The 22506-nt window shown below is 44.6% G+C and overlaps 1 protein-coding gene across 1 annotated transcript in view; it reads left to right on the forward strand.

The window, feature by feature from the left end:
• SLC4A9 (solute carrier family 4 member 9) overlaps positions 1-10113 on the forward strand; it is a 14267-nt gene extending 4154 nt beyond the window's left edge. The window contains exons 11-23 of the mRNA XM_006156206.3: positions 1-76; positions 254-516; positions 1533-1591; positions 1816-2004; positions 2137-2250; positions 3420-3581; positions 3681-3859; positions 4524-4596; positions 6778-6846; positions 7084-7257; positions 7885-8040; positions 8418-8518; positions 9581-10113. Of these exons, the coding sequence (XP_006156268.1) occupies positions 1-76; positions 254-516; positions 1533-1591; positions 1816-2004; positions 2137-2250; positions 3420-3581; positions 3681-3859; positions 4524-4596; positions 6778-6846; positions 7084-7257; positions 7885-8040; positions 8418-8471 (1568 nt within the window). The 3' untranslated portion in view covers positions 8472-8518; positions 9581-10113. The remainder of the gene's footprint in view (positions 77-253; positions 517-1532; positions 1592-1815; positions 2005-2136; positions 2251-3419; positions 3582-3680; positions 3860-4523; positions 4597-6777; positions 6847-7083; positions 7258-7884; positions 8041-8417; positions 8519-9580) is intronic.
• Positions 10114-22506: the final 12393 nt, after the last annotated feature.

Genomic DNA, 22506 nt, shown 5'->3' on the forward strand with positions numbered 1-22506 from the left:
CCGCCCAGCCACTCACCATCCTCAGCAGCACTGGGCCAGTGCTGGTCTTCGAGCGTCTGCTCTTCTCTTTCAGCAGGTAGCAGAACTCCCCTACCTCACCAGACTCTTAGTAGCCACATTCTCAGCTTGGTCCTAGCTGGATCAATAGGAGAGTTGGGGGAGAGCAGTCTCTGGCTCAGAGGCACCTGAGACGGGTTAGGTGGGGATCAGACAGTCCTGCAAACCCTACATTACCTGTCTCTAACCTGCACAGAGATAACAGCCTGGACTACCTGCCCTTCCGTCTGTGGGTGGGCATCTGGGTGGCCACCTTTTGCCTGGTGTTGGTGGCCACAGAAGCCAGCGTGCTGGTACGCTACTTCACCCGCTTCACTGAGGAAGGTTTCTGTGCCCTCATCAGCCTCATCTTCATCTATGATGCTGTGGGCAAAATGCTGAATTTGACTCATGACTATCCTATCCAGAAGCATGGGTCCCCTGCCTATGGCTGCCTCTGCCAATACCCAGGTCCAGGAGGTGGGTGAAGGAAATAGGAACCTCGGCCAGGTGAGGTGGGAGGAAGAGGGGTTGTAGCCCTATTGTCCCCTGGTTAACTTCAGCAAAATGTTGAGTACTTTTACCCAGCAACACTCTTCCCCACTGTTTTTTGTTTTTAAGGAATTGTTTATTTTATTTATTATCTTTTAATTTGACCGTTGAGAGAGAGAGAGAGAGCAAGAGAGAGAAAGTGAAAAAGCAATCTGCCAGGTCTAGGACTTGAACTGCAGTTGGCCATGTGGGAGTCCAGCACCTGCTGGCCCCACCCACTCAGATTTTGAATCCACTGAGAAATAAGACAACAGAAGACCAGTATCATCTTTATTTCTGACAACACTAATAAAAGAACATGGCTTTTATCTGTGGGTGAATGGGCTTCCTAACAAAGAAGCCAAAACTAGATAGTCTCACCCACCCAGTCATGGCAGCAATGGACAGACACTGTCTTGCCCTAGAGGAGCAGAGCTTAATACATGTACCAAGAAGAGGCCCAACTTCATCTCCCAAACTCATCAATCAAATAAACCACTGCTCTTCCCCTGGGTGAACCTGACCAGGTGGAGAGACGTGTGGAGTATTACACTTGCATATGCCCCTTTACATGGCAGGTCACACTAGGAGTGGGGAAGTGTCCTCTTTAATATATGACAGACTCTGTGCCAGGAATGAACAAGGTCTGTTGTGGCCCTGGTGAAAACACAGATTTGTGTGCTCATCTGCTCAATCAGTCAACATTTCCTGAGCCCAGAGGGGTGGGGTTGCATGATCTGCTATGACCAGCTTGTCCCGAGCTTGATACCAGGGACACGGATAGAGAACTTGAGAAGATGAGGGCAGGAGGCAGTGTCCAGAGGAGGGCGCACTCGGGTAAGGATGGAGTTAGCAGACAGCTGAGTCAGAACTAAGAACTCTCTGGTTCAGCTGGGCCCTTCAGATTAGGCTGGAGAAGTTTCCAGGGGAGGGGGCATATACCCAAATTCTTTTCTGCTTCCTAGGAAATGAGTCCCAATGGACGAGGACAAGGCAAAATGATAGAGATGACATCTTCAGCATGGTGAGGATCTGTTCTTGGGAGGGCCTGGGAGAGGATGGAGGCCAAAGCAATCAGTGGTTCTTGGCTCTTCCCACCCTATGAGCAAGGTATAGCCATTTCCTGTGGCTGGAGACCTTCCATCCAGTGCCCTTGGTGTCTCTGTGTGTCCCCTTTCCTGTGAGGTGGTTTAGGAGAGTGGGAGGTTTACTGCCTGTAACCTTATTCCTTACCACCACTCCATATAGGACCTCGGCTTGGTCAATGCATCCTTGCTGCCCCCACCTGAGTGCGTCCAGCGGGGAGGCTACCCTCGTGGCCCTGGCTGTCATACGGTCCCGGACATTGCCTTCTTCTCCCTCCTCCTCTTCTTTACCTCCTTCCTCTTTGCCATGGCCCTCAAGCATGTAAGGACTAGCCGCTTTTTCCCTTCTGTGGTGAGTGTCATCTTTCTTTTTGTGAAAGAAAGAGGCCTAGGTCTTGGCTTTGGCTCATGTGTGCTAATGGGAAAGGGTGTGGAAGGGGGGCTAGCAGGCCTGAATCTGACTGAGTGTCCACTGTGTGGCCAGGTACGCAAGGTGCTCAGTGACTTCTCCTCAGTCCTGGCCATCCTCCTGGGCTGTGCTCTTGATGCCTACCTGGGCCTACCCACGCCGAAGCTCACGGTACCCAGAGAGTTCAAGGTGAGAGTTGGAGCCTTGAGTGGGTGAATGGCAGAGGGGAACGGAGGGAGGAAGAAGATGCATAAATCCCACACTTGTACTCCTCTAAGCTTCCTTCTTCCCTTATAAAAACAGAAATAGCAATAATAATGGCCTCAGAGTTGTCATGAGGATTAAATGAGGTAGTGCAGCAGAACATGAGCATAGAGTACACAGAAGCTATTATTACAGGGTAGAGGTTAAGGGGGTAGGTTCTGGTCAGCCAGCCCTGGGCTGAGTTCCAGTTCTGCCCCTTCCTGGCTGTTAGGTAAGTTAATGTACTTTTCTAAGCCTATAACTGCATATTCTTTACCTGTAAAATGGAAATAGTAAATAACAACAGTTCCACCCCCACAGGTTGTTTTGGGGTTTACAGATCATAGTGTAAAGCATTTATCACAGTGCCTGGTGCATACCCAGTCCTGGCACGTACCCAGTAAATGTTAGCTATTGTTATAAGTTCTCCTTACCCTTGGCATGACCCCACTCACTCCTCTCTCTTCTTTGCACCCTTCATGGCCTATTCTGATCTTATAAAGCTGGAGCCCCCTCTCTAAGGCATGACAATGTGCAGGACAAGGCTTAGCACTGGCTCCTAGACTTCACTTGTGCATTTGAAGACCTCTCATCCAGCTTCCCTCAAGATTGGGAAAAGGGGAGACTCTACTGGTGCAATCTCAGGGGTTCAGAACCCCAGGTAGCAATTGGGGCCCTTCCCCCTCACAGATGCTTGTAATCAGAGCAGACGCAGACACACCCAGCCCTGCCTCTACCCCTGCCCAAGATCAAGGCAGGTCTGAGCCTGAGTTGCCCCACCCTGGATGGTGGAGGTGCCCAGGGCTTTATATACTCAGAAGTGTGGGCAGGCCTCATCCACCACCTCCTTCTCTTCCAGGAGTGAAGGATCTTGAGAACCAAAGTCCAAAGTCCTTGGCTGCAGTCTAATTCCCAGGCTGATTCCCCTACTCTGCCTTCTTTTAAAGCATTGGGACACTCTGAACCACTGTGTGCACACAAATACATAATGGTCCCATAGCATCCAGTGTCTTGTGGGGCAGAGTGGATTGTAAAAGAATGCCAAGGCTGGGATGTGCAGGTTAGATCCTCTTGGGAGACCCTCTCTGATCTGTCCATGGAATGCCTTTCCTCAGCCCACACTTCCTGGGCGTGGCTGGCTGGTGTCACCTTTTGGAGCCAATCCCTGGTGGTTGAGTGTGGTGGCTGCCCTGCCTGCCCTGCTGCTGTCTATCCTTATCTTCATGGACCAGCAGATCACTGCAGTCATCCTCAACCGTCCAGAATACAAATTGCGGGTAAGGCCTTTTGGCTAAGGCTGTAGACCAAGGGTGGGGTCAAGGACGGAGGACCCAGGCATGTCTAGCTCATCCGCATTGCCCTGCCACTACCTGCAGAAAGGAGCTGGCTTCCACCTGGACCTCTTCTGTGTGGCTGTGCTGATGCTGCTCACTTCAGTCCTTGGGCTGCCCTGGTATGTCTCAGCCACTGTCATCTCTCTGGCCCACATGGACAGTCTTCGGAAAGAGAGCAGAGCCTGTTCCCCTGGGGAGCCCCCCAGTTTCCTGGGTATCAGGTGAGGCCAGTGTTCAGGAGGTTGGAGTGAGAGGTGGACAGTAAGGTGGGGTATTTGAGCAGCTTAGATACTAAGCTTGTATCCCATGACACTGTGGTGGGGTGAATGGGTGGGTTCTGAGCTCTGAGATGGATGAGTCAGATCCTCCCCTCTCCTCCTTCAGCCATGGGGAGTGGGAAGGACCACAGGAGGAACATCACAGATGCAAGGGTGGAGGCAGCCAGGGCTGAAGCAGAGGGTGAGGTGCCACTTAATCACCCTCTTTCAATGTAGAAACATCATGGGTGTTACAAAGGAATCCATTACAAAAATAATTTTGTGACTGTTGGAAACAATCTAACTGTCTAAAGTACATGAAATCAACTTTGTAAATTGATTTATGGCAGTGTCAAAAGTGTTAATTTTCCATTGAAATATAAAATGAAAACAAAATGCAACTGCGAACTTGAACTTATAGGAGAGGTTTGGCACTCTCATGCCAAAGCACTCTTCCCCATCTCCTGCACCAATTTTTTACACCACATAAAGGCCCATCTCTGCCATATTGGGGATCCCTCTAGTTCCCACCTGCTGCCAGAGTTTGTACTGGTGTGTGGCAAGGACCTCCAGCCCGGGCACCCCGGGGCCCTCTTAGACTCCAGCTAACTCCTCCCTCTTCCCACAGAGAGCAGAGGCTGACGGGGCTGATGGTGTTCATCCTTACTGGAGTCTCCATCTTTCTGGCACCTGTTCTCAAGGTACCATTGTCAGACAGCTGGGGTAAGGGGCAGTGCAGTAATAACAGTAAGTATAGCCAGAACTGAAAGTGGATGAACACTGTATTCCATACACTGTGTTTTCTCCTCACATTAACCTTGAGAGGAATATGTACTTTACAAATGAGGAACCCGAAGGCTAAAGAGATAAAGTAACTTGCAAGAGCCCACCGACAGAGCCAGTTTCTCCGATGTGAGAACCCAAGTTCCTATCCAGGAGGTTTTCTACTCAGTGGAGCAAGGTGTCAGCCTGCCACTGCCATCCACTTGGGTCCAAGCACTACCTTTGCTCCAGTTTATAAACAATTCTGAGACTAAGAGTATGATCATCGCATCCCAGAAAAACTTGGGAGTTAAAAAACCTTTCCTTCTCCATCATCACAGATTTATAGGACATCTGCTATATGCAGGACATCGCTAGGCACCTGAGAAAAGTGGATACAGGGGAGTAATACAGAGTAATATGGCACCAAGCCCCTATCAGCAACACACACACACACACACACACACACACACACACACACACACACAAACAAAAATTAAATAGCAAGTAATAGCAGAAGGGTTTGGCAAGCTTAGACAGCAATGCAGTCAAGGAGGGTGTGGAGAGTGTCAGATGCGAGTCACTGGCAGGATGACAAGAGGTTAGGGGAGGGAAAGGTCATAGAGGCTGGGTGAGAGTGCAGTAGTAGAAAGAGCCAGATGGACTGGATTGGCCACTCACTAACTAGGTGACTGTCATCCAGCATCTACTTACTGAGCAGAAGCCACATGCGAAGCACTGCTTCAGGTACTGGGAATTTAGTGGTGATCAAAAGAGATCATGTCTCCATCCCCGCAGTGAGAGGAGAGGTTTTTTATTTATAATTGTATTTATTCATTCATTTATTTTAATTTTACCAGAGAGACACAGAGAAACAGAGAGAAAGTAAGAAAGCAAGCCACCAGGTCCAGGACTTGAATCATGGTCAGCCATGTGGGAGTGTCCAGTGCCTTAACCACCACGGCACCTGCTGGACCCAGGAGAGGGTTTTTAAAAATTAAAATAAGAAAGGATAACTTCAAATAGTGATACTATCTATAAAAAATTAAACAAGATATGGTGATAAAGAGCAGCAGGGGCTGCATTAGATTGGGTAGTCAGTGAAGGCCTTTCTGGGGTGTCATGAGATGAAGCATTGGTAGTGATAATGAATTGGCCACATGAAAGTAGGGGGGGACCAGCAGTTGGTGTAATGGCTATGTTGCTGGACTCCCATGTAGTAGACCACGGTTCGAGTCCCAGACCCAGTGGCTTAAACTCACGCCAGGCACAAGTGTGTGCATGCCCAAGATCCTGAGAGGAGAATGAAGGAGAAAGGATTGCAGCATGGCCTTCCCCCCTGGGGGATGATTTCTGGCTTTCTTTTCTCTGTCTCTCTCTGTCTTTCTGGCAAGTGCACGTGCTCTATAGCAAAAAATCCTCTCCAAGGGACCAGCAGTTAGCATAATGGCTATGCCACTGGACTCCCATGTAGTTGACTGGAGTTCGAGGCCCGGACTCGGGGGGCTTAAACTCACGCCGGGCGCGTGAGCATGCATGCCCAAGATCCCACCCGAGAGGAGAATGGAGGAGAAGGGATTGCTGCATGGCCATCAACCCTGGGGGGTGATTTCTTGCTTTCTGTCTCACTGTCTCTCTCTGTCTTTCTGGCAAGTGTATGCGCCCTGTAGCAAAAAATCTCTCCAAAAAAAAAGAGAAAGAAACTAAGTAGTGGAAAAGCATTTTAGGTGGAGAGAATAGCAAAGCAAAAGCCTTTGCAAGGGGTAGGAACAAAGTTGGCCATGTTGAGGGAAGGAAAGGAGACCTGGGTAATCAGAACATAAAGAACAGAGGAGACAGTGATAGACTGAATTGGAGTGTCAGGCCAGGAAATGGGCAAGAAACTTAGTTTCTCCGAAATTCAATTCCCCTATCTGTAATATGGAGGCAATAATGGCATTATCTCATCTGGTTGGTGTGAAGATTTAATGAGATCAGGCATACAAAGAATAAAAGGAAACTAAAGGCCTGGGCAGGTTTGGATGTTACATTCTAGAGGCTGGGGTCTGAGACTAAGGTGAGACATCTGGGTGGCTGGCAGAGGTAAACTCCTTTGCTAGCTCTCCGCTTCTTTCTACCAGTTCATCCCGATGCCTGTGCTCTATGGCATCTTCCTGTACATGGGGGTGGCAGCACTTAGCAGTATCCAGGTGAGCCCATTACAATCACCCAGCAACCCCTCTTTTCTTTGCTGCTGGTACCTCCTACCTACACGTCAATCGCCCTCTTATCCTCTCTTCCTGGGCACAGGAATTGTGCTGCCGTGCTCTGGATGGGGAGAGGCTGTAGGAGCCTTCTGCGCCTCCCCGCCCCCGCTGGGCTGGGATAGCTAACAGTGACACTCTACAGGGACTTGAGTGCCCTGCCTCTTCCTCTTCCTCCCCCAGTTTATAAAGAGAGTGCAGCTACTATTGATGCCAACAAAACACCAGCCAGACCTGCTGCTTTTGCGGCATGTGCCTCTGAGCAGGGTCCACCTCTTCACAGCCATCCAGCTCGCCTGCCTGGGTCTGCTTTGGATAATCAAGTCTACCCCTGCAGCTATCATCTTCCCCCTCATGGTGACTTGGGGCAGGGTTGGGCAGTGTTTGGGGGATGTGGAGGGGAGTGCTTTGGGATTCTGAGCCTGGGAGAGTGGCTAAGCTCTTCACAAGAGGAAGAATCTCCCCTCTCTTATTTGCCCTTGCCCTGCCTTGTTGGGAATCCTAAGCCAAAGGAAGATGGTGGAGGGATACCTATAGATGGGCTAGCCCTGGAATGCCTGATTCACCTCCGTTCCCAACATCTTTGTGGGCTAATAACCACAGGTAGGAACATAAAACTTAGATGAAAACTGAGGTCCTGGGAGAGGCTATACTGATAGTATTGTTAGGCTGTGAGGTGATAACACAGGTGGCTTCTGTGTCCTTAACTTACTGAGGAAGTTAAGAGCCATGGGCTTTGTGGCAGGACTAATCTGGTTACCACATTCCAACTGAGAGATCTCTGGGAAGTTATTAATCTCTCAGGGCCTCAGTTTCCTTCTTTGTACAATGGAAATAATTATTGTTTCTACCTCATAGGAATGCACTGGCATTCACTGAAACAATACACAATATCGAGCACACAGGAAGTGTTCAGTAAATGCTACTATTGTTAATGGTTCTGCCACTGCAGCTGACAACTCTTGACTGTTTCTATTCCTGCAGTTACTGGGCCTCGTAGGAGTCCGAAAGGCACTGGAGTGGGTCTTCTCATCACAGGAACTCCTTTGGCTTGATGAGCTGATGCCAGAGGAAGAGAGGAGCATCCTTGATAAAGGGCTGGAACCAGAGCACTCATTCAGTGGAAGTGACAGTGAAGATGTGAGCTCCAAGCTGGGTTCTCTCAGTGCAATGGGGCAGGGGTTGGGAGAGCAGTCTTGTCCAGGAGCTGATACTAAAACCTAATGTCTCCATTAAGCCTGAAGAGCTGGTCGACCCAGTGGTTTCCCTTAACTCTGTATTGGCATAAGCAGACTGAAGGAGTGAGGGAAGTCTTTCTTTATACTGCAAGGGCCCTGGTTTATGAGCCCATAGGGGTGGGAAGGGTGAGGGTCAGAGCTCTAGTGGGCTGTCTTCTGTCTTTCTCAACCCAGTCCTATGGTTTGTCTTACTACGGGTTTATATATTGGGGCCCCTTCCTCTATGCTTATCTCTCCTCCTTTGTCTATTCCCAACCCATCTTGGAATCTCTCTTCCAGTCAGAGCTGATGTATCAGCCAAAGGCTCCAGAAATCAACATCTCTGTGAATTAGCTGGAGTAGGAGCCTAGGAGCGGAGACCCCAGGAAATGGAGCATGAGGTGAGGATTTGAAGAAAATGCTCCTGGCTTTAAGGATGGAGACACAATCTCTCTGACTTTGGAAACCTCTAGTATGCTGACCAGCCCTGTTTTCTCTACCTACCCCAGTCCCTCATGAACCCTAGAGCGTGTGCATGTAGGGGTGTAGGGTGTGGGCTGGGTAGAAACATCTCTCTAGGGGGAAGACAGAAAGAGGTATTTGGGCTTTGTTCCCTGCAGTTCCAGGGTCTGTCCAGTAGGGGGAGCTCAAAATCACACCAAAGGTGATGTGTTTTGGGGAAGGGATGCAATGACAAAGCAATAGAAAGGTGGAAGACAGGAAGGGAGCATAAAGCCCAGTGTATCTTTCCCTTGCCCTGTAGGCTCCTTCCCTAGGCTACTGAGAACCACACTCCAAATGAGCCGAGACATTCTATATCACGTGCCCTCTCTGCCATTCATTGTATTCACCCATATATCAAACATTTTCTGAAATATGTCAAACATGTATCTAATGGACTATCTAGATACTAAAGATACAGTGGTAAAACTCCTAGTCCCTGCCCTCAGGACACCTTAATCCCAATGGAAGAGTCAAATAAACAGGCAGCTGTTAAAAGTAGGAGAATGCTGGGCAAGGGAAGCACAGGTCATCAGAGGACTGAGGCCTCTAACCCCTTCTTGGAGAGTAGTAAAGGTGGGATGGTAGGAGTTGGGGAGGTTTTTAAGAGGAAGTGGTCCATAATCTGAAATCCAAAGAATGAACAGAAGATAGCCAAGACAAGGTGGAGGGGAAGTATCCTAGACAGAGCCCACAGCATGTACCAAAGCCTGGAATTGTTTGCCTTGATAAGCTGATCTCTCTTTTGGGCCACAGAACACCCTCCTTTGCATGCCTCTCCAATTCCAAGAGCCCCCCCCCCAATTGCTTGCAGTGGAAAATTTGGGGTGCTAGCGGGAAAAAGTTTATTGGCTGGCTCAGAACAAGATCTCCTAGGCTTTCCTTATTAGTGGTTATTCCATTGGCTCTGTTCTTTGTCTTATTGTGTCCCTAAGCACAGGCCTCACCATGTTGTCTCTCAGTTCACAGGTGTGTACTAAAGAAGTCAGGACAGCTTTGCCCTTTGGCTTAACTTCCACATGCTCAGTCAGCTGGGGACCTGGAACAATGGGGCAGAACTGAAGGGCAGCTGGCCAAGAGCTTACCTCCTGAGCTGTGACCAGAGTGGCAGGGAGCAAGGAGGTTTGTTGTGTGCCTAGGAAAGGCTAGTGAGCCTTCCTCATTCACTCTCTACCCATTATAGGGGGCTATGCTCAGAATCTCTTTCCATTTTTAATGTTCTGTCCTCACAAATTCTCTTTTATAGACTCTAGGAACTGTCAGGGAACTCTTTTCTACTTGTGGAGGAGAGAAAAATGTCCTTCTCCACAATAAATACTCTTCTATTTGAAATAGCTTTTATACATACAAAAAAATCTTTATTATTGTTTTTTATTTTACCATAAAAGCAAAGGAGATTACTAGTAAATATTGAAACACCATGGAAAAAAATAATTTTGAAATGGAAACCATCTCAGAAATATAGTGTACAGTATATTATTCAGATTTATTTCAATGGACACATTCATATTTTTATTAAAATAGGATTAACTATAGAGTTCTGTAATGTGTTTGTCATTTATTATACATTGGACAGTCTCCCATGTCAGTATATGAGTATATATTTTCACCTTGCTTTTTTTGTCATCTGCAAAAAAATGAACACTCTTATAAATAAATTTAAAAAATGCCATATATACAAGAGTACTATATAAAATGTCTTCTGGCCCATCCATGGTGGCACAGGCAGTAGTGTGCTGCTCTTTAATGCTGATGCCACATGGAAAATGGGTTCAGAATCTGGTGATCTTGGCTGGCTAGAAGGCCAGTGGGGGTTGAGGTATGATAATTCACCTTGTCAAGAGTGTGTCCCCACTTGTGAAAGAAATTAAATAAATTAACTAAAAAAGGAAAAAAAAGAAAGAAAGAAAGAAAGTTGGTCTGGCCCTGTAGCCTAGTGGTTAATAAATAAACTTAAAAAAGATGTTGGGTTGGCCTTGTGGCCTAGTGGATCCCACATGGATGACCAGGGTTAGGATTCCAATCTTGGCAGTCTGAAAAACATGCTGAACTCATGTGCATGTATGCCCCAAATCCTGAAAAGATTTAGAGATGGAGAAGGGATTGTGGTGTGACTGTACCCCACTGGGGGATGCTTTCTTTCCCTCGTCTCTCTGGCCAAAAAAAAGGAAAAAAGTAAAGCAAAAGATAAATTCCTTTATATGTCCTTCCCAGATCACATGCCCCTTCCAGGTAAACACCTTTCTTTATGATTTTAATGCAGATATCGTAATAATTTATTTTTGCCTATTTTGAATGTCATATAAAAGGAATCATAGTGTATGAGGTTTTTCTTGCTTTTCCCACTCAACAGTGGTTTCTTTTTTTTTTTTTTGAGAGTCTTTTTTTCTTTTTGCTATAGGGTATGTGTGCTCACCAGAAAGACAGAGAGAGACAGAGAGACAGAAAGTGAGAAATCACCCCCACTCACACCTGGGTGGATGGCCATGCCACAATCCTTTCTCCTCCTTTCTCCTCTCAGGATCTTGGGCACCCACGGACATGCATCTGGCCTGAGTTTAATCCACTGGGTCTGGGACTCAAACTGCAGTCGACTACATGGGAGTCCAGTGATACAGCCATTATGCTAACTGCTGGTCCCCCACTCAACAGTGTTTTGAGACTCAATCCTGTTGATGCATGTTGTTGTAGTTTGTCTTCATTGCAATGTAGCCCTCCATTGTATGACTATCACAATTATCCATTTTCCTATTTACTCAAAGAATTCACTTGCAAAGCCAATGAGGATTGGTGTTTGCTTTGTGGAAAGTTTAAGTGGATTCAAATTCTTTAATTTCAAGTTCTCTTTTTTTAAATTATTAGTTAAATTTTTATTTTACAAGAGGACATGTGAGCTTACCAGAGATATAGAGACAGAGGGAAAGTGAGAAATCAGCCCTTAGAGGGCGTGGCCATGCTGTAATCCCTTCTCTATTCTCCTTTTGGGAATTTGGCCATGCACACATATGCATGTGGTGTGTTTTTCAAGCCATCAGGTCTAGGACTTGAACAGCGTTCTCAGCTGTGTGGAATCCAGCCATCTTAACCACAATGCTATGGCTGGACCAAAAGCAATTTTTTTTTTTTTTAAAGAAAGGTTTTTGCTATAGGACATGTGCACTCACCAGAGAGACAGAAAGTGAGAAATCACCAGGGGGGATGGCCATGCTGTAATCCCTTCTCCTGCAGTCTTCTCTTAGGATTCTGGGCACGCACACACACGTGCCCGGCATGAGTTTTAAGTCACCTGGTCCGGAACTTATACTGTGGCCAACTACATGGGAGTCCAGTGATGTAACTATAATTAATTATATTTTGTAACTGATTTCTAACTTCATTGCATTTAGACATTTGTGAGGCTAATTTTGTGGCCTACCATGTGGTCAATTTTTTTTTTTATAATTACTTGTTTTATTTTATTTATTCACTCATTTATTTTAATTTGATCAGAGAGAGACACAGAGGAGGAAAGAGAGAGAGGGAAAGTGAGAAAGAAGCCACCAGGTCCGGGACTCAAACCGTGATCGGCCATGTGGGAGTGTCCAGCACCTTAACCACCACGCCACCTGCTGGTCCCTGGTCAATTTTTGTCAATGTTTCAATATTTAGGGACCAGCAGTTAGAGTAATGGCTATGTCGCTGGACTCCCATGTAGTCGAGCGCGGTTTGCATCCTAGACCCGGTGACTTAAAAGTCACACTGGGCGCGTGTGCGTGCGTGCCCAAGATCCCAAGAGAAGAACGGAGGAGAAGGGAATGTGGTGTGGCCATCCCCCCTGGGGGGTGATTTCTTGCTTTCTGTCTTTCTGTCTGTCTCTGTCTGTCTGGCGAGCGCACACGCCCTATAGCAAAAACCTCTCCCTCCCCCCAAAAAAGACTGTTTAGTCTCTAATTGTCAGGAGGAATTTTTTTTATTTCTTTTAGGTCAGCCTATCAATTGTGCTATTCAAAAGTGTTCTATATATTATATGACTTGTTTGGATCTATTTTTTTTTTTTTGAGAGATTTTTGCTATAGGGCATGTGCGCTCACCAGACAGAGAGACAGAGAGACAGAAAGCGAGAAATCACCCCCCAGGGGGGATGGTCACGCCACAATCCCTTCTCCTCCATTCTCCTCTCGGGATCTTGGGCACGCACGCACATGCACCCGGCATGAGTTTTAAGCCACCAGGTCCAGGACTTGAACTGCGGTCGACTACATGGGAGTCCAGCGACATAGCCATTACGCTAACTGCTGGTCCCTTGTTTGGGTCTATTTGAACTGTCAATAATACTGAAGAAGTTTGTTAATATACCTACTGTAATAATAAATTTGTTAATATTTTCTTGAAAATTTATTCTATTTGGCTTTTATTTTTTTTTTTTGAGAGATTTTTGCTATAGGGCACATGCACTTGCCAGAGAGGCAGAGAGAGACAGAGAGACAGAAAGCGAGAAATCACCCCCCAGGGGGGATGGTCACGCCACAATCCCTTCTCCTCCATTCTCCTCTCTGGATCTTGAGCACACACGCACATGCGCCCGGCGTGAGTTTAAGCCATTGGGTCCAGGACTAAAACCACGGTCAACTACACGGGAGTCCAACAATATAACAATTACGCCAGCTCCTGGTCCCTAAATTTTGGCTTTTATGTATTTTAAAAGCTGTGGCACACTTTTACTATTTTATAATGATCTAATTTTGTAGTGACCAGTAATTCTTTCAGCTTAAAAATTATTTTAAGCCAGACACAGTGTTGGGTGCCTGTAATCCCAGCTCTTTAGGAGGTCGAGCGGGGAAGATCACAAGTTCAAGGCCACTCCTAGGCAACATATTGAGACATACAGGGTCTATTTGTTTTTAAGTTATTTTGTCTACTAAAAATATCAAATTAGTTTTCTTGTGCTCAGAATTTTCCTAAATTATTTATTTATATCTTTAGTCTTTCTGTGTTCTTATATTTTTGGTATATCTCCTACAACTAGCCTATTGCCAGAATTGTTTAATTTTAATTTGCTACAGGGTGTGTGTGCTTATGAGAGATGGTAAGAGAGACAGACAGAGAGAGAAAATACCCTGTAGGAGAGATGGCCACACCTCAATCTCTTCTCCTCCCTTCTCCTCTTGGGATTTTGGGCATGCACACACACATGTCCAGTGTGATTTTTCAAGCCACCAGGTCCAGGACTTGAACCATCCAGTCAGCCATGCAGGCTCCAGCCAACCTAACCTCTGTGCCACCTGCTGGCCCTGAGATAAGATTTCTGACTTTATGGAGTTTACATTTCAGTGTAACCGCGGTCGACTACATGGGAGTCCAGCGACATAGCCATCACGCCATCTGCTGGTCCCAGAAATCCATTGTTAAATAATACAAGATCTTTGCTCTCTGTAATTTCCATGACAGTAAGAGTGACAGAAAAAAATATATATATACCCCAGACAATTGTCGCTGTAGTCCCATGTAGCCGATCGCGGTTCGAGTCCTGGACACGGTGGCTTAAACTCACGCTGGGCGCATGTGCGTGTGTGCCCAAGATCCCGAGAGGAGAATGGAGAAGGGATTGTGGTGTGGTCATCCCCGCTGGGGGGTGATTTCTCGCTTTCTATCTCTCTGTCTCTCTCTGTCTTTCTGGTAAGCACATGCGCCCTATAGCAGAAACCTCTTAATTAAAAAAAAAAAAAAAAGATTTGGGGTTGGTGAGGGTCTCTTTGAGAAGGCAACATTTGAGCAGAGACCTGAATGACAAAAAGAAGTCAAAAGACAAAGGGAGAGGAGTGGAGAAGAAGCATTCTTGGCAAAGAGAGTAAGAGTTCAAAGGCCCTCAGGCAGGAAGGACTTTAGAATGTTTGAGAAACTGTAAAAAAGGTCCATGTAGCCAGAGTAGAGATGTGTGGGAGAGAATATTGCAAAATGAAGTTGGAGAGGGTGAGGATAGAGCTGTAGGCTACCATAATGGATATCTTGGAAAAGACAGTTTGGGCATGGGCCTTGTCACCTGGGGTAAGGACAACCAAGAAGCTAAAATGATCTTGAAAGTGAAGAACCAAGTCAGAGGACCTGCACTTTCTAATTTCAAAACTTACTACAAAGCTGTAATAATCAAGGCAGTATATGGTACTAGCATAAGAACAGACATGTTGAATAGATAATTGACAGTCCAGAAACAAACTCTCACACTTAACAGTCAGCTGTAATGGATGAATAAAATGTGTTCTCTCCATAAAGTAGGATATCTAGCCATAAAACAGAATGAAGCATTGACACATGCTAAAACAAGGATGAACCTTGAAAACATCGTTTAAAAAAATTTTGCCACAAGGCATGTGAAGTCACCAGAGAGAGCGAGAGAGAAAGCAAGAAATCACCTCCCATGGGGTATAGTCACACCACAGTCCCTTCTTCTCCATCTCTCTCTCTCTCATGTCAGATTTTGGCCCCAAATGTGGATGTGTCTGGCATTTTTCAAGCCACTGGTCCAGGACTCGAACTATATAGTCAGCCATACGGAATCCTGCAGCCTTAACCACCACTCTACTAGCTGGCCTGCATCATTCTAATCAAATGAAGCCAGTCACAAAGGATCACATATTGTGTAATTCCATTTATATGAAATATCCAAAATAGGCAAATCTATAAAGACAGAAAGCAGTCTACTGATTACCTGGTCTGAGGAGCTGGAGATAATGAGCTGACCATTACCCACTAGTGGCTGCCAAGGAGGGACGAGAATAATGGCTAAGGGGTACTAGATTTTTAGAGGTGAAAAAACTGTTCTAAAATAGATGAGATGGTTGCACAACTCAGTATAATAATTATATACTTCTGTGAACTCTCTGATTTGTGAATTATGTTTTTAAAAAGAATTAATTAATTAATTAATTAATTAGACCAGAAAGAGAGAGAGAAAGGAAAAGTGAGAAAGCAAGCCTCCAGGTCTGGGACTTGAGTTGCAGCTGGCCATGTGGGATCTAGCACCTTAACCACTGCACCACCTGCCAGTCTATGAGTTATGTTTTAATAAAACTATTAATGGGCCAACCAGTGGTGTGGTGGTTAAGGCAGTTGGATCCTACATGGTCAACTATGCAGCTCAAGTTCCAGACCCAGAGGCTTGAAAGGCACATTAGGTACCTGAGTATGTGTACCCAAAACCCTGAGAGGAGACTGGAGAAGGGATTGTGGCATGGCCATCTTCCCTGGGGGTACTTTATCATTCCTCCTCTTCCCCTGTCTTTCTCTGCTGAGCACAAATCTCTATAGCAAATTAAAAAAGAAAAGAAAAATTCATTCTTAACTTTAGATAATTTTGTTTCCTATCCATTTAAATGTATTGGATAAGTAACATTAATTAAGATTGTTTTTTAATGGCTAAAGGGTGCATGTGCTCATCAGAGAGAGAGAAAGAGAAAGCACCCCAATGGGCTGTGATTATGCCACAATCCTTTCTCCATCCTGTCAGGATTTGGGGCATGGACACACATGTTCCAGTGTGTTTTTCAAGCTACTCGAGCTGGGACTTGAATATGCTGGCCATGTGAGATTTGGTTCTTCTATTCACCAGGTTATGGGGCCAGTTCCAGAAATAGTTGTTTATTATAAAAATGCAATGTGCTGAGTCAGCACGTGGCACGGCAGTCAGGGCAGCTCTCACTCTCCTGCTTGTACTCTCTGTGTGTCTTTCTCTTTGTGTCTCTCTCCCTGGCCAGTGTATGTACCTTATAGCAAACTAAAAAAAGAAGAAAAAAGTGCAATATGCTTGGTGGTATGTGCCTGTGATCTAAGCTACTTAGGAGGCTGAGACAGGAGGATTGTGAGTTTCAGGCTAGCTTAGGCAATATAAAGAGACCCTGACTCTTAAAAAAAAAAAAAAAAAAGAAGTAAAAAGGGGTAATATGCTCACCATAAATGAATTCAAACAATACATGTACAAATAAAATTATAAATACTTTTAGATTTTAAGCTTCTGTTTAAAAAAATTAGGTTTTTGCAATAGGGCATGTATCCTTCCCGTAGAGGGACAGAAAGAGACAGAGAGAGGGAAAGTGAGAAATTACCCCCTGAGGGGGGTGGTCACACCAAAGTCTTCTCTATTCTCCCCTCAGGATTTTGGGCATGCATGAACATGCACTTGGCATGATTTTTAAGCCACTGGGTCTGGAACTTGAACCACAATTCACCATATGGGAATCCAGTGCTTTAACCACCATGCCACCTGCTGGTCATGTTTCTGCTTTGTTTAATGAACGATTTTTATTAGCATAATTTATTATCTAAGTTTTTGCTATAGGGAATGTGCACTCACCAGGGAGAGAGAGAGAGAGAGAAAGAGAGAGAGAGAGAGAGAAGGAAAGTGAGAAATTACTCCCCCGGGGGATGGCCATGCTGCAGTCCTTTTTCCTATATTCTCCTCTCGGGACTTCGGGCACACATGTACCTGTGTCTGGTGCACTTTTTCCAAGCCACCAGGTCTGGGACTAGAAATGGGAAGTCTGCCATGTGGGATCTGACTATCTTAACCACTGTGCCACTTGCTGGCCTCTATTAGCATAATAATAATTATTTTTTTTGGAGAGGGTTTTTGCTATAGGGCACGTGCTCTCGCCAGTCAGACAGAGAGAGACATAGAGACAGAAAGAGAGAAATCACCCCCCAGGGGGGATGGCCACGCTGCAATCCCTTCTCCTCCATTCTCCTCTTGGGATCTTGGGCACGCACGCACATGCGCCCGGCATGAGTTTTAAGCCACCAGGTCCGGGACGCGAACCGCGGTCGACTATGTGGGAGTCCAGCGACATAGCCATTATGCTAACTGCTGGTTCCCCATTTTTAAATCTTTTTGATAGAGCATTTATTTATATCCATACGGGCTCATGAATATTTATTTTGTACTTTGAGTAATGATTCAATACTATTTACTTATTTTTTTAAAGAATTATTTAAATTTATTTATTCATTCATTTATTTTAATTGGCCAGAGAGTGACACAGAGAGCAAGAGAGGGAAAGTGAGAAAGCAAGCCACCAGGTCTAGGACTCAAACTGTGGTTGGCCATGTGGGAGTGTCCAGCACCTTAACCACCATGCCACCTGCTGGTCCCCAATACTATTTATTTTGTTGCTCAAATTATTCCAACTTTAGCCACTGGGAGCTCTTTCAGTTAGCTCTTGTATCTCTTTGGTATACCTACATCTGTGTATACGTGTGTGCATGCGCGTGCGTGCCCACACACACACATATATATACATGTATTTTAATTCTTTCTTACTTTGTGGCAATACAAGATATTCTAGGCTCAACTTAATATTTCCTGCTCTAGAATAGCCTTTTTTTTTCAAGGGTCCCTAGTTCCTTTTATTGGAAAATGATATTTAAGATTAAGATCTGGTGCTAGGTTCTTGTGTTGCTACCGGAATACTGTTGTTTCTTTTTTTTGAGAGGTTTTTGCTATAGGGCGCGTGTACTCGCCAGACAGACAGAGACAGAGAGATAGAAAGTGAGAATCACTCCCCAAGGGGGATAGCCTCGCCGCAATCCCTTCTCCTCCATTCTCCTCTCAGGATCTTGGGCACACACACACACATGCACCCGGCATGAGTTTTAAGCCACCGGGTCGGGGACACGAACCGCAGTCGACTACGTGGGAGTCCAGCGACATAGCCATTACGCTAACTACTGGTCCCGAAATGCTGCTGTTTCTAGGCCTTCTCAAATGACAGAGCAAGGAAATATATGTGTGCATACTAACTTTATACATATTTTTATATTCCTACACTCGTGTCTATATTAAGCTAAACATGAGTTCATATTGATGTTTCCAACTCTAATCCATTGCTACGTGGATTATTCTAGCCTCTGCCTGTTGTTTATCTCCAATCTCCCACTTCAACAGTGAGAAACTAGGTTCCCACCATCTGCCATTCATTTACATAATTGTTTGGTTCCAATACATCTATATAGTGGTTTCAGCATTAACACATATCCCCATGAGAAACAACTTCATCATCTTGAGTACATTGCTTATGCCTTTGGTTTTAAAGCCACTACTCATCCCCAAAATGTTACACAAGTCAATACCTTCTCCCCTCTACTACTGACAAATGTGTAGTATCATGTATCTACTATTACAGTATCATATAGAACAGTTTTACACCTTTAAAAAAATCCTGTGTGGGCCAGCAGGTGGCATAGAAATCAAGGTGCTGAATCCCACATGGTCGACTGCATAGTTAAAGTCTTGGACCCAGTGGCCTGAAAATTTTGAGTATGAAAATTTTGGGCATGCGGGACCAGAAGTTAGCATAATGGCTATGTCACTGGACTCCCACGTAGTCGACCACGGTTCGAGTCCTGGACCCAGTGGCTTTAACTCATGCCGGGTGCGTGTACACGCATGCCCAAGATCCGGAGAGGAGAATGGAAGAGAAGGGATTGCGGCATGGCCATCCTCCTTAGGGGGTGATTTCTCACTTTCTATCCCTCTGTCTCTTCGGTGAGCCCATGCACCCTGTAGCAAAAACCTCTCAAAAAAAAAAAAGCACACACACATGCCCATGCCCCAATTATCCCAAGAAAAGACTAGAGAAGAAGGGATTGTGGCATGGCCATCCCCTGTGGGGAGTACTTTCTCACTTTCCTCTCTTTCTGTCTCTCTGTGTTTCTGGCAAGCACATGCATCCTATAGAAAAAAATAACTGAAAAAAAAAATCCCCTGTGCTTTATCTATTCAATCTTTCTTTTATCTAAACTCCTGGGAATCACTAATCTGTTTACTGTATCCATAGTTTTGCCTTTTCTAGAATGCCATATAATCATACAATATGTAGCCTTTTCAGACTGGTTTCAGTCTGTTAGTCTAATATATTTAAGATTCATCTATGTCTTTGCATGGTTTGATAGCTCATTAATTTTTATTGTTGAATTGCATTCCATTATATTGCTGTATCACAGTTTATTTATCCATTCACCTACTGAAGGATATCTTGATTGCTTCCAATTTTTGGTGATTGCATAAAGCTGCTATAAACATTTCAATGTAGGATTTCGTGTGGAGATAAGTTTTTAAATTAGTGGGTCAGTACCTAGGAATGCAATTGCTGGAATGTATGGGCAGACTATGTTTAGCTTTATATAAAAAAACAAAAAAATAAAAAACTTCCAAGGGGGCTGACAAGTGGTGTGGTGGTTAAAGGCACTGGATTCCCTCATGGCCAACTGTGGTTCGAGTCCCGGACCTGGCGGTTTGCTTTCTCACTTTCCCTTTCTCTCTCTCTCTGGTTAAACTGAAAATAACGGTAACAAATGAAATTAAATAAATAATTCTTTAGACAAACAAACAAAAAACCTTCAAAACTGTCTTCCAAATTGGTGAACATTTAGCATTCTTGCCAACAGTGAATGAGAGTTCTGTTGCTTTGCATCTTTCCAGCAATTTGTATTATCAGTTGTTTGTATTTTAGCCACTCTAATGGGTGGAAATAAAACTTTAAAGAAAGGATATTGCTATGTAATATGGTGTTTCTCTTCAGAAAGTATCAATTTATCTGTGTAACTTTTGCTCCCCACATTTCATCAGGCACCATGTTAATTCTTTATGCTTACCGACAGTTTATTTTTTCCCATTTCAATAACCACTTTCCTAATTGAGGCCTTCATTACCTCACACCTGGACTAATGACAACAGCAAGACTGCTTGTTTCCTAGACTCCAACATTTCCTTGTTCCAATCCTGTTCAGATGATGAGCTAAAACAAACAAAAAAATTGTAATCTTCCTTAAGGATTTTTACTTATTTTTTTTTTAAATATTTTTATTTGATTGTACTTGCTATCATTACTATTCTTAATTTGACCAGAAACAGAAAGAGAAGGAAAGTGAGAAAGCAAGCTTCCAGGTCTGGGACTTGAATCATAGCCGGCCATGTGGGAGTCCAGCGTTCCAACCACCATGCCACTTACCAACACCCCTTTAACAATTTTTAACTTGGTAACTTTGCATTTCCAGAACTAAAATGAGTGGCCTACTGAACCCAATTTAAAATTCTCATTCTAGCATTTGATATTACTTTTCTCTTTCTTTTTTTTCTCAGTGATAATGATCATATGTATGTGCATGAGAGAGAAACACAAAGAGAGATATACCCCTCAGCAGGGAGGCTCCTAGTATGCAGTGATCCCCTTTCCTCAGCCCTCCAGCTCCTTAGGATCTTGGATGCCCACACATATACATTGTGTTTTCTTAAGTGGACCCAGGAATCTGAACCTGTGGTTGGCCATGTGGCTTGAACCTGTGGTTGGCCATGTGGCCATGTGGTTGGCCATGTGCTAGCTATGCCTTTAACATTTTTTTAACCAAATTTCTTTTATTCCCTTTCTTGATTTCTCTGCACTGACCAAGTTAGTTGTGTGTGTGTGTGTTTTAAGTTTTATTTATTTATTTCAGAGAGAGAGAGAAAGACAACCTTTAGATTCTTTATAACACAATCCTCCCCTGAGCCCTACAGTCACTCAGCATCACAGGCACAGCTGGTAGATTCGGGTAGACTTAGGATGCAAACCTGGAGCCTTTTTTTTAACCTTTTTTTTTTTTTTTTGGAGAGGTTTTTGCTATAGGGCGCGTGCGCTCGCCAGACAGAGAGAGAGAGACAGAGAGATAGAAAGCGAGAAATCACCCCCCAGGGGGGATGGTCACGCCGCAATCCCTTCTCCTCCATTCTTCTCTCGGGATCTTGGGCACACACGCACATGCGCCCGGCGTGAGTTCTAAGCCACCCGGTCCAGGACGCGAACCACGGTCGACTACGTGGGAGTCCAGCGACATAGCCATTACGCTAACTGCTGGTTCCCACCTGGAGCCTTTTCATATGGCCTCCAGCATCAACCCTATGACTGAGCTACCATGGCTGGGTCCCAGTTAGTCTTTTTACTATTCTGGTACACAACTTTAAGACTTTTAATTCTTTGTCATTATTTCTATCATTCCTTTCCATTTGAAATGCATTATGTCTTCTATTTTCCTCAGTCTGTGTTCCAGCTCAAAATGTTAATCTAAGGTTTTTCCTAAATAAACTCACTCCATTTTGACTTTTATTTCATATCTATTCAATACTTCTATAAAATAGTTTGTTATACTATCTTGAATTTGTCATTCAGTTGTTTAAGACCTTTCTTTATTTTTCATTTTAATTATTATCATTATTATTATTATTTAACAAGGCCAAAGAGAGACACAGGAAGAGAGAGAGAAAGTGAGAAAGCAAGCTGCCAGGTCCAGGACTCGAACCATGGTTGGCCATGTGTGAGTCCAGTGCCTCAACTACCATACTACCTCCTGGCACCAAGACTGTTCTTTATTATTCTATGTGTATTTTGTCTACTAATCAGCCAACAAATACATGCATCAGGGTAATCAGAAAGAAATACATTAAGTTTTTTCTTCTTTTATGTTTTTTCTAAAGGACTTAATGGGCATAGTGGCATGCACCTATAATCCTAGCTACTTAGTCGGCAGAGGCAAGAGAATCATAGGTTCAAAGTCAACCTTGGCAAAATAGCAAGACCTTTTCTCTAAAAAATGAGTAAAAAGCACTTGGCACAGTATCATGCACACAGCAATACTTGAATGAGTGTTAGGTGGATGAACAGATGAAAGGTTGCAATACTTACTTGTAATGATTTTTTTAAAGAATATTTTATTTAACTTTATTTATTTATTTATTTATTCTTTAATTTGACCAGAGAGGGACAGAGTGAGAGAAAGAGAGAGAGAGAGAGAAAGTGAGAAAGCAAGCCACCAGGTCCGAGACTCGAATTGTAGCTGGCCATGTGGGAGTCCAGTGTCCTTAATCACCACACCACCTGCTGGTGCC

The sequence above is a fragment of the Tupaia chinensis genome, unplaced genomic scaffold, assembly GCF_000334495.1.
Source record: "Tupaia chinensis unplaced genomic scaffold, TupChi_1.0 Scaffold000484_1, whole genome shotgun sequence".
Lineage (NCBI taxonomy): Eukaryota > Metazoa > Chordata > Mammalia > Scandentia > Tupaiidae > Tupaia > Tupaia belangeri.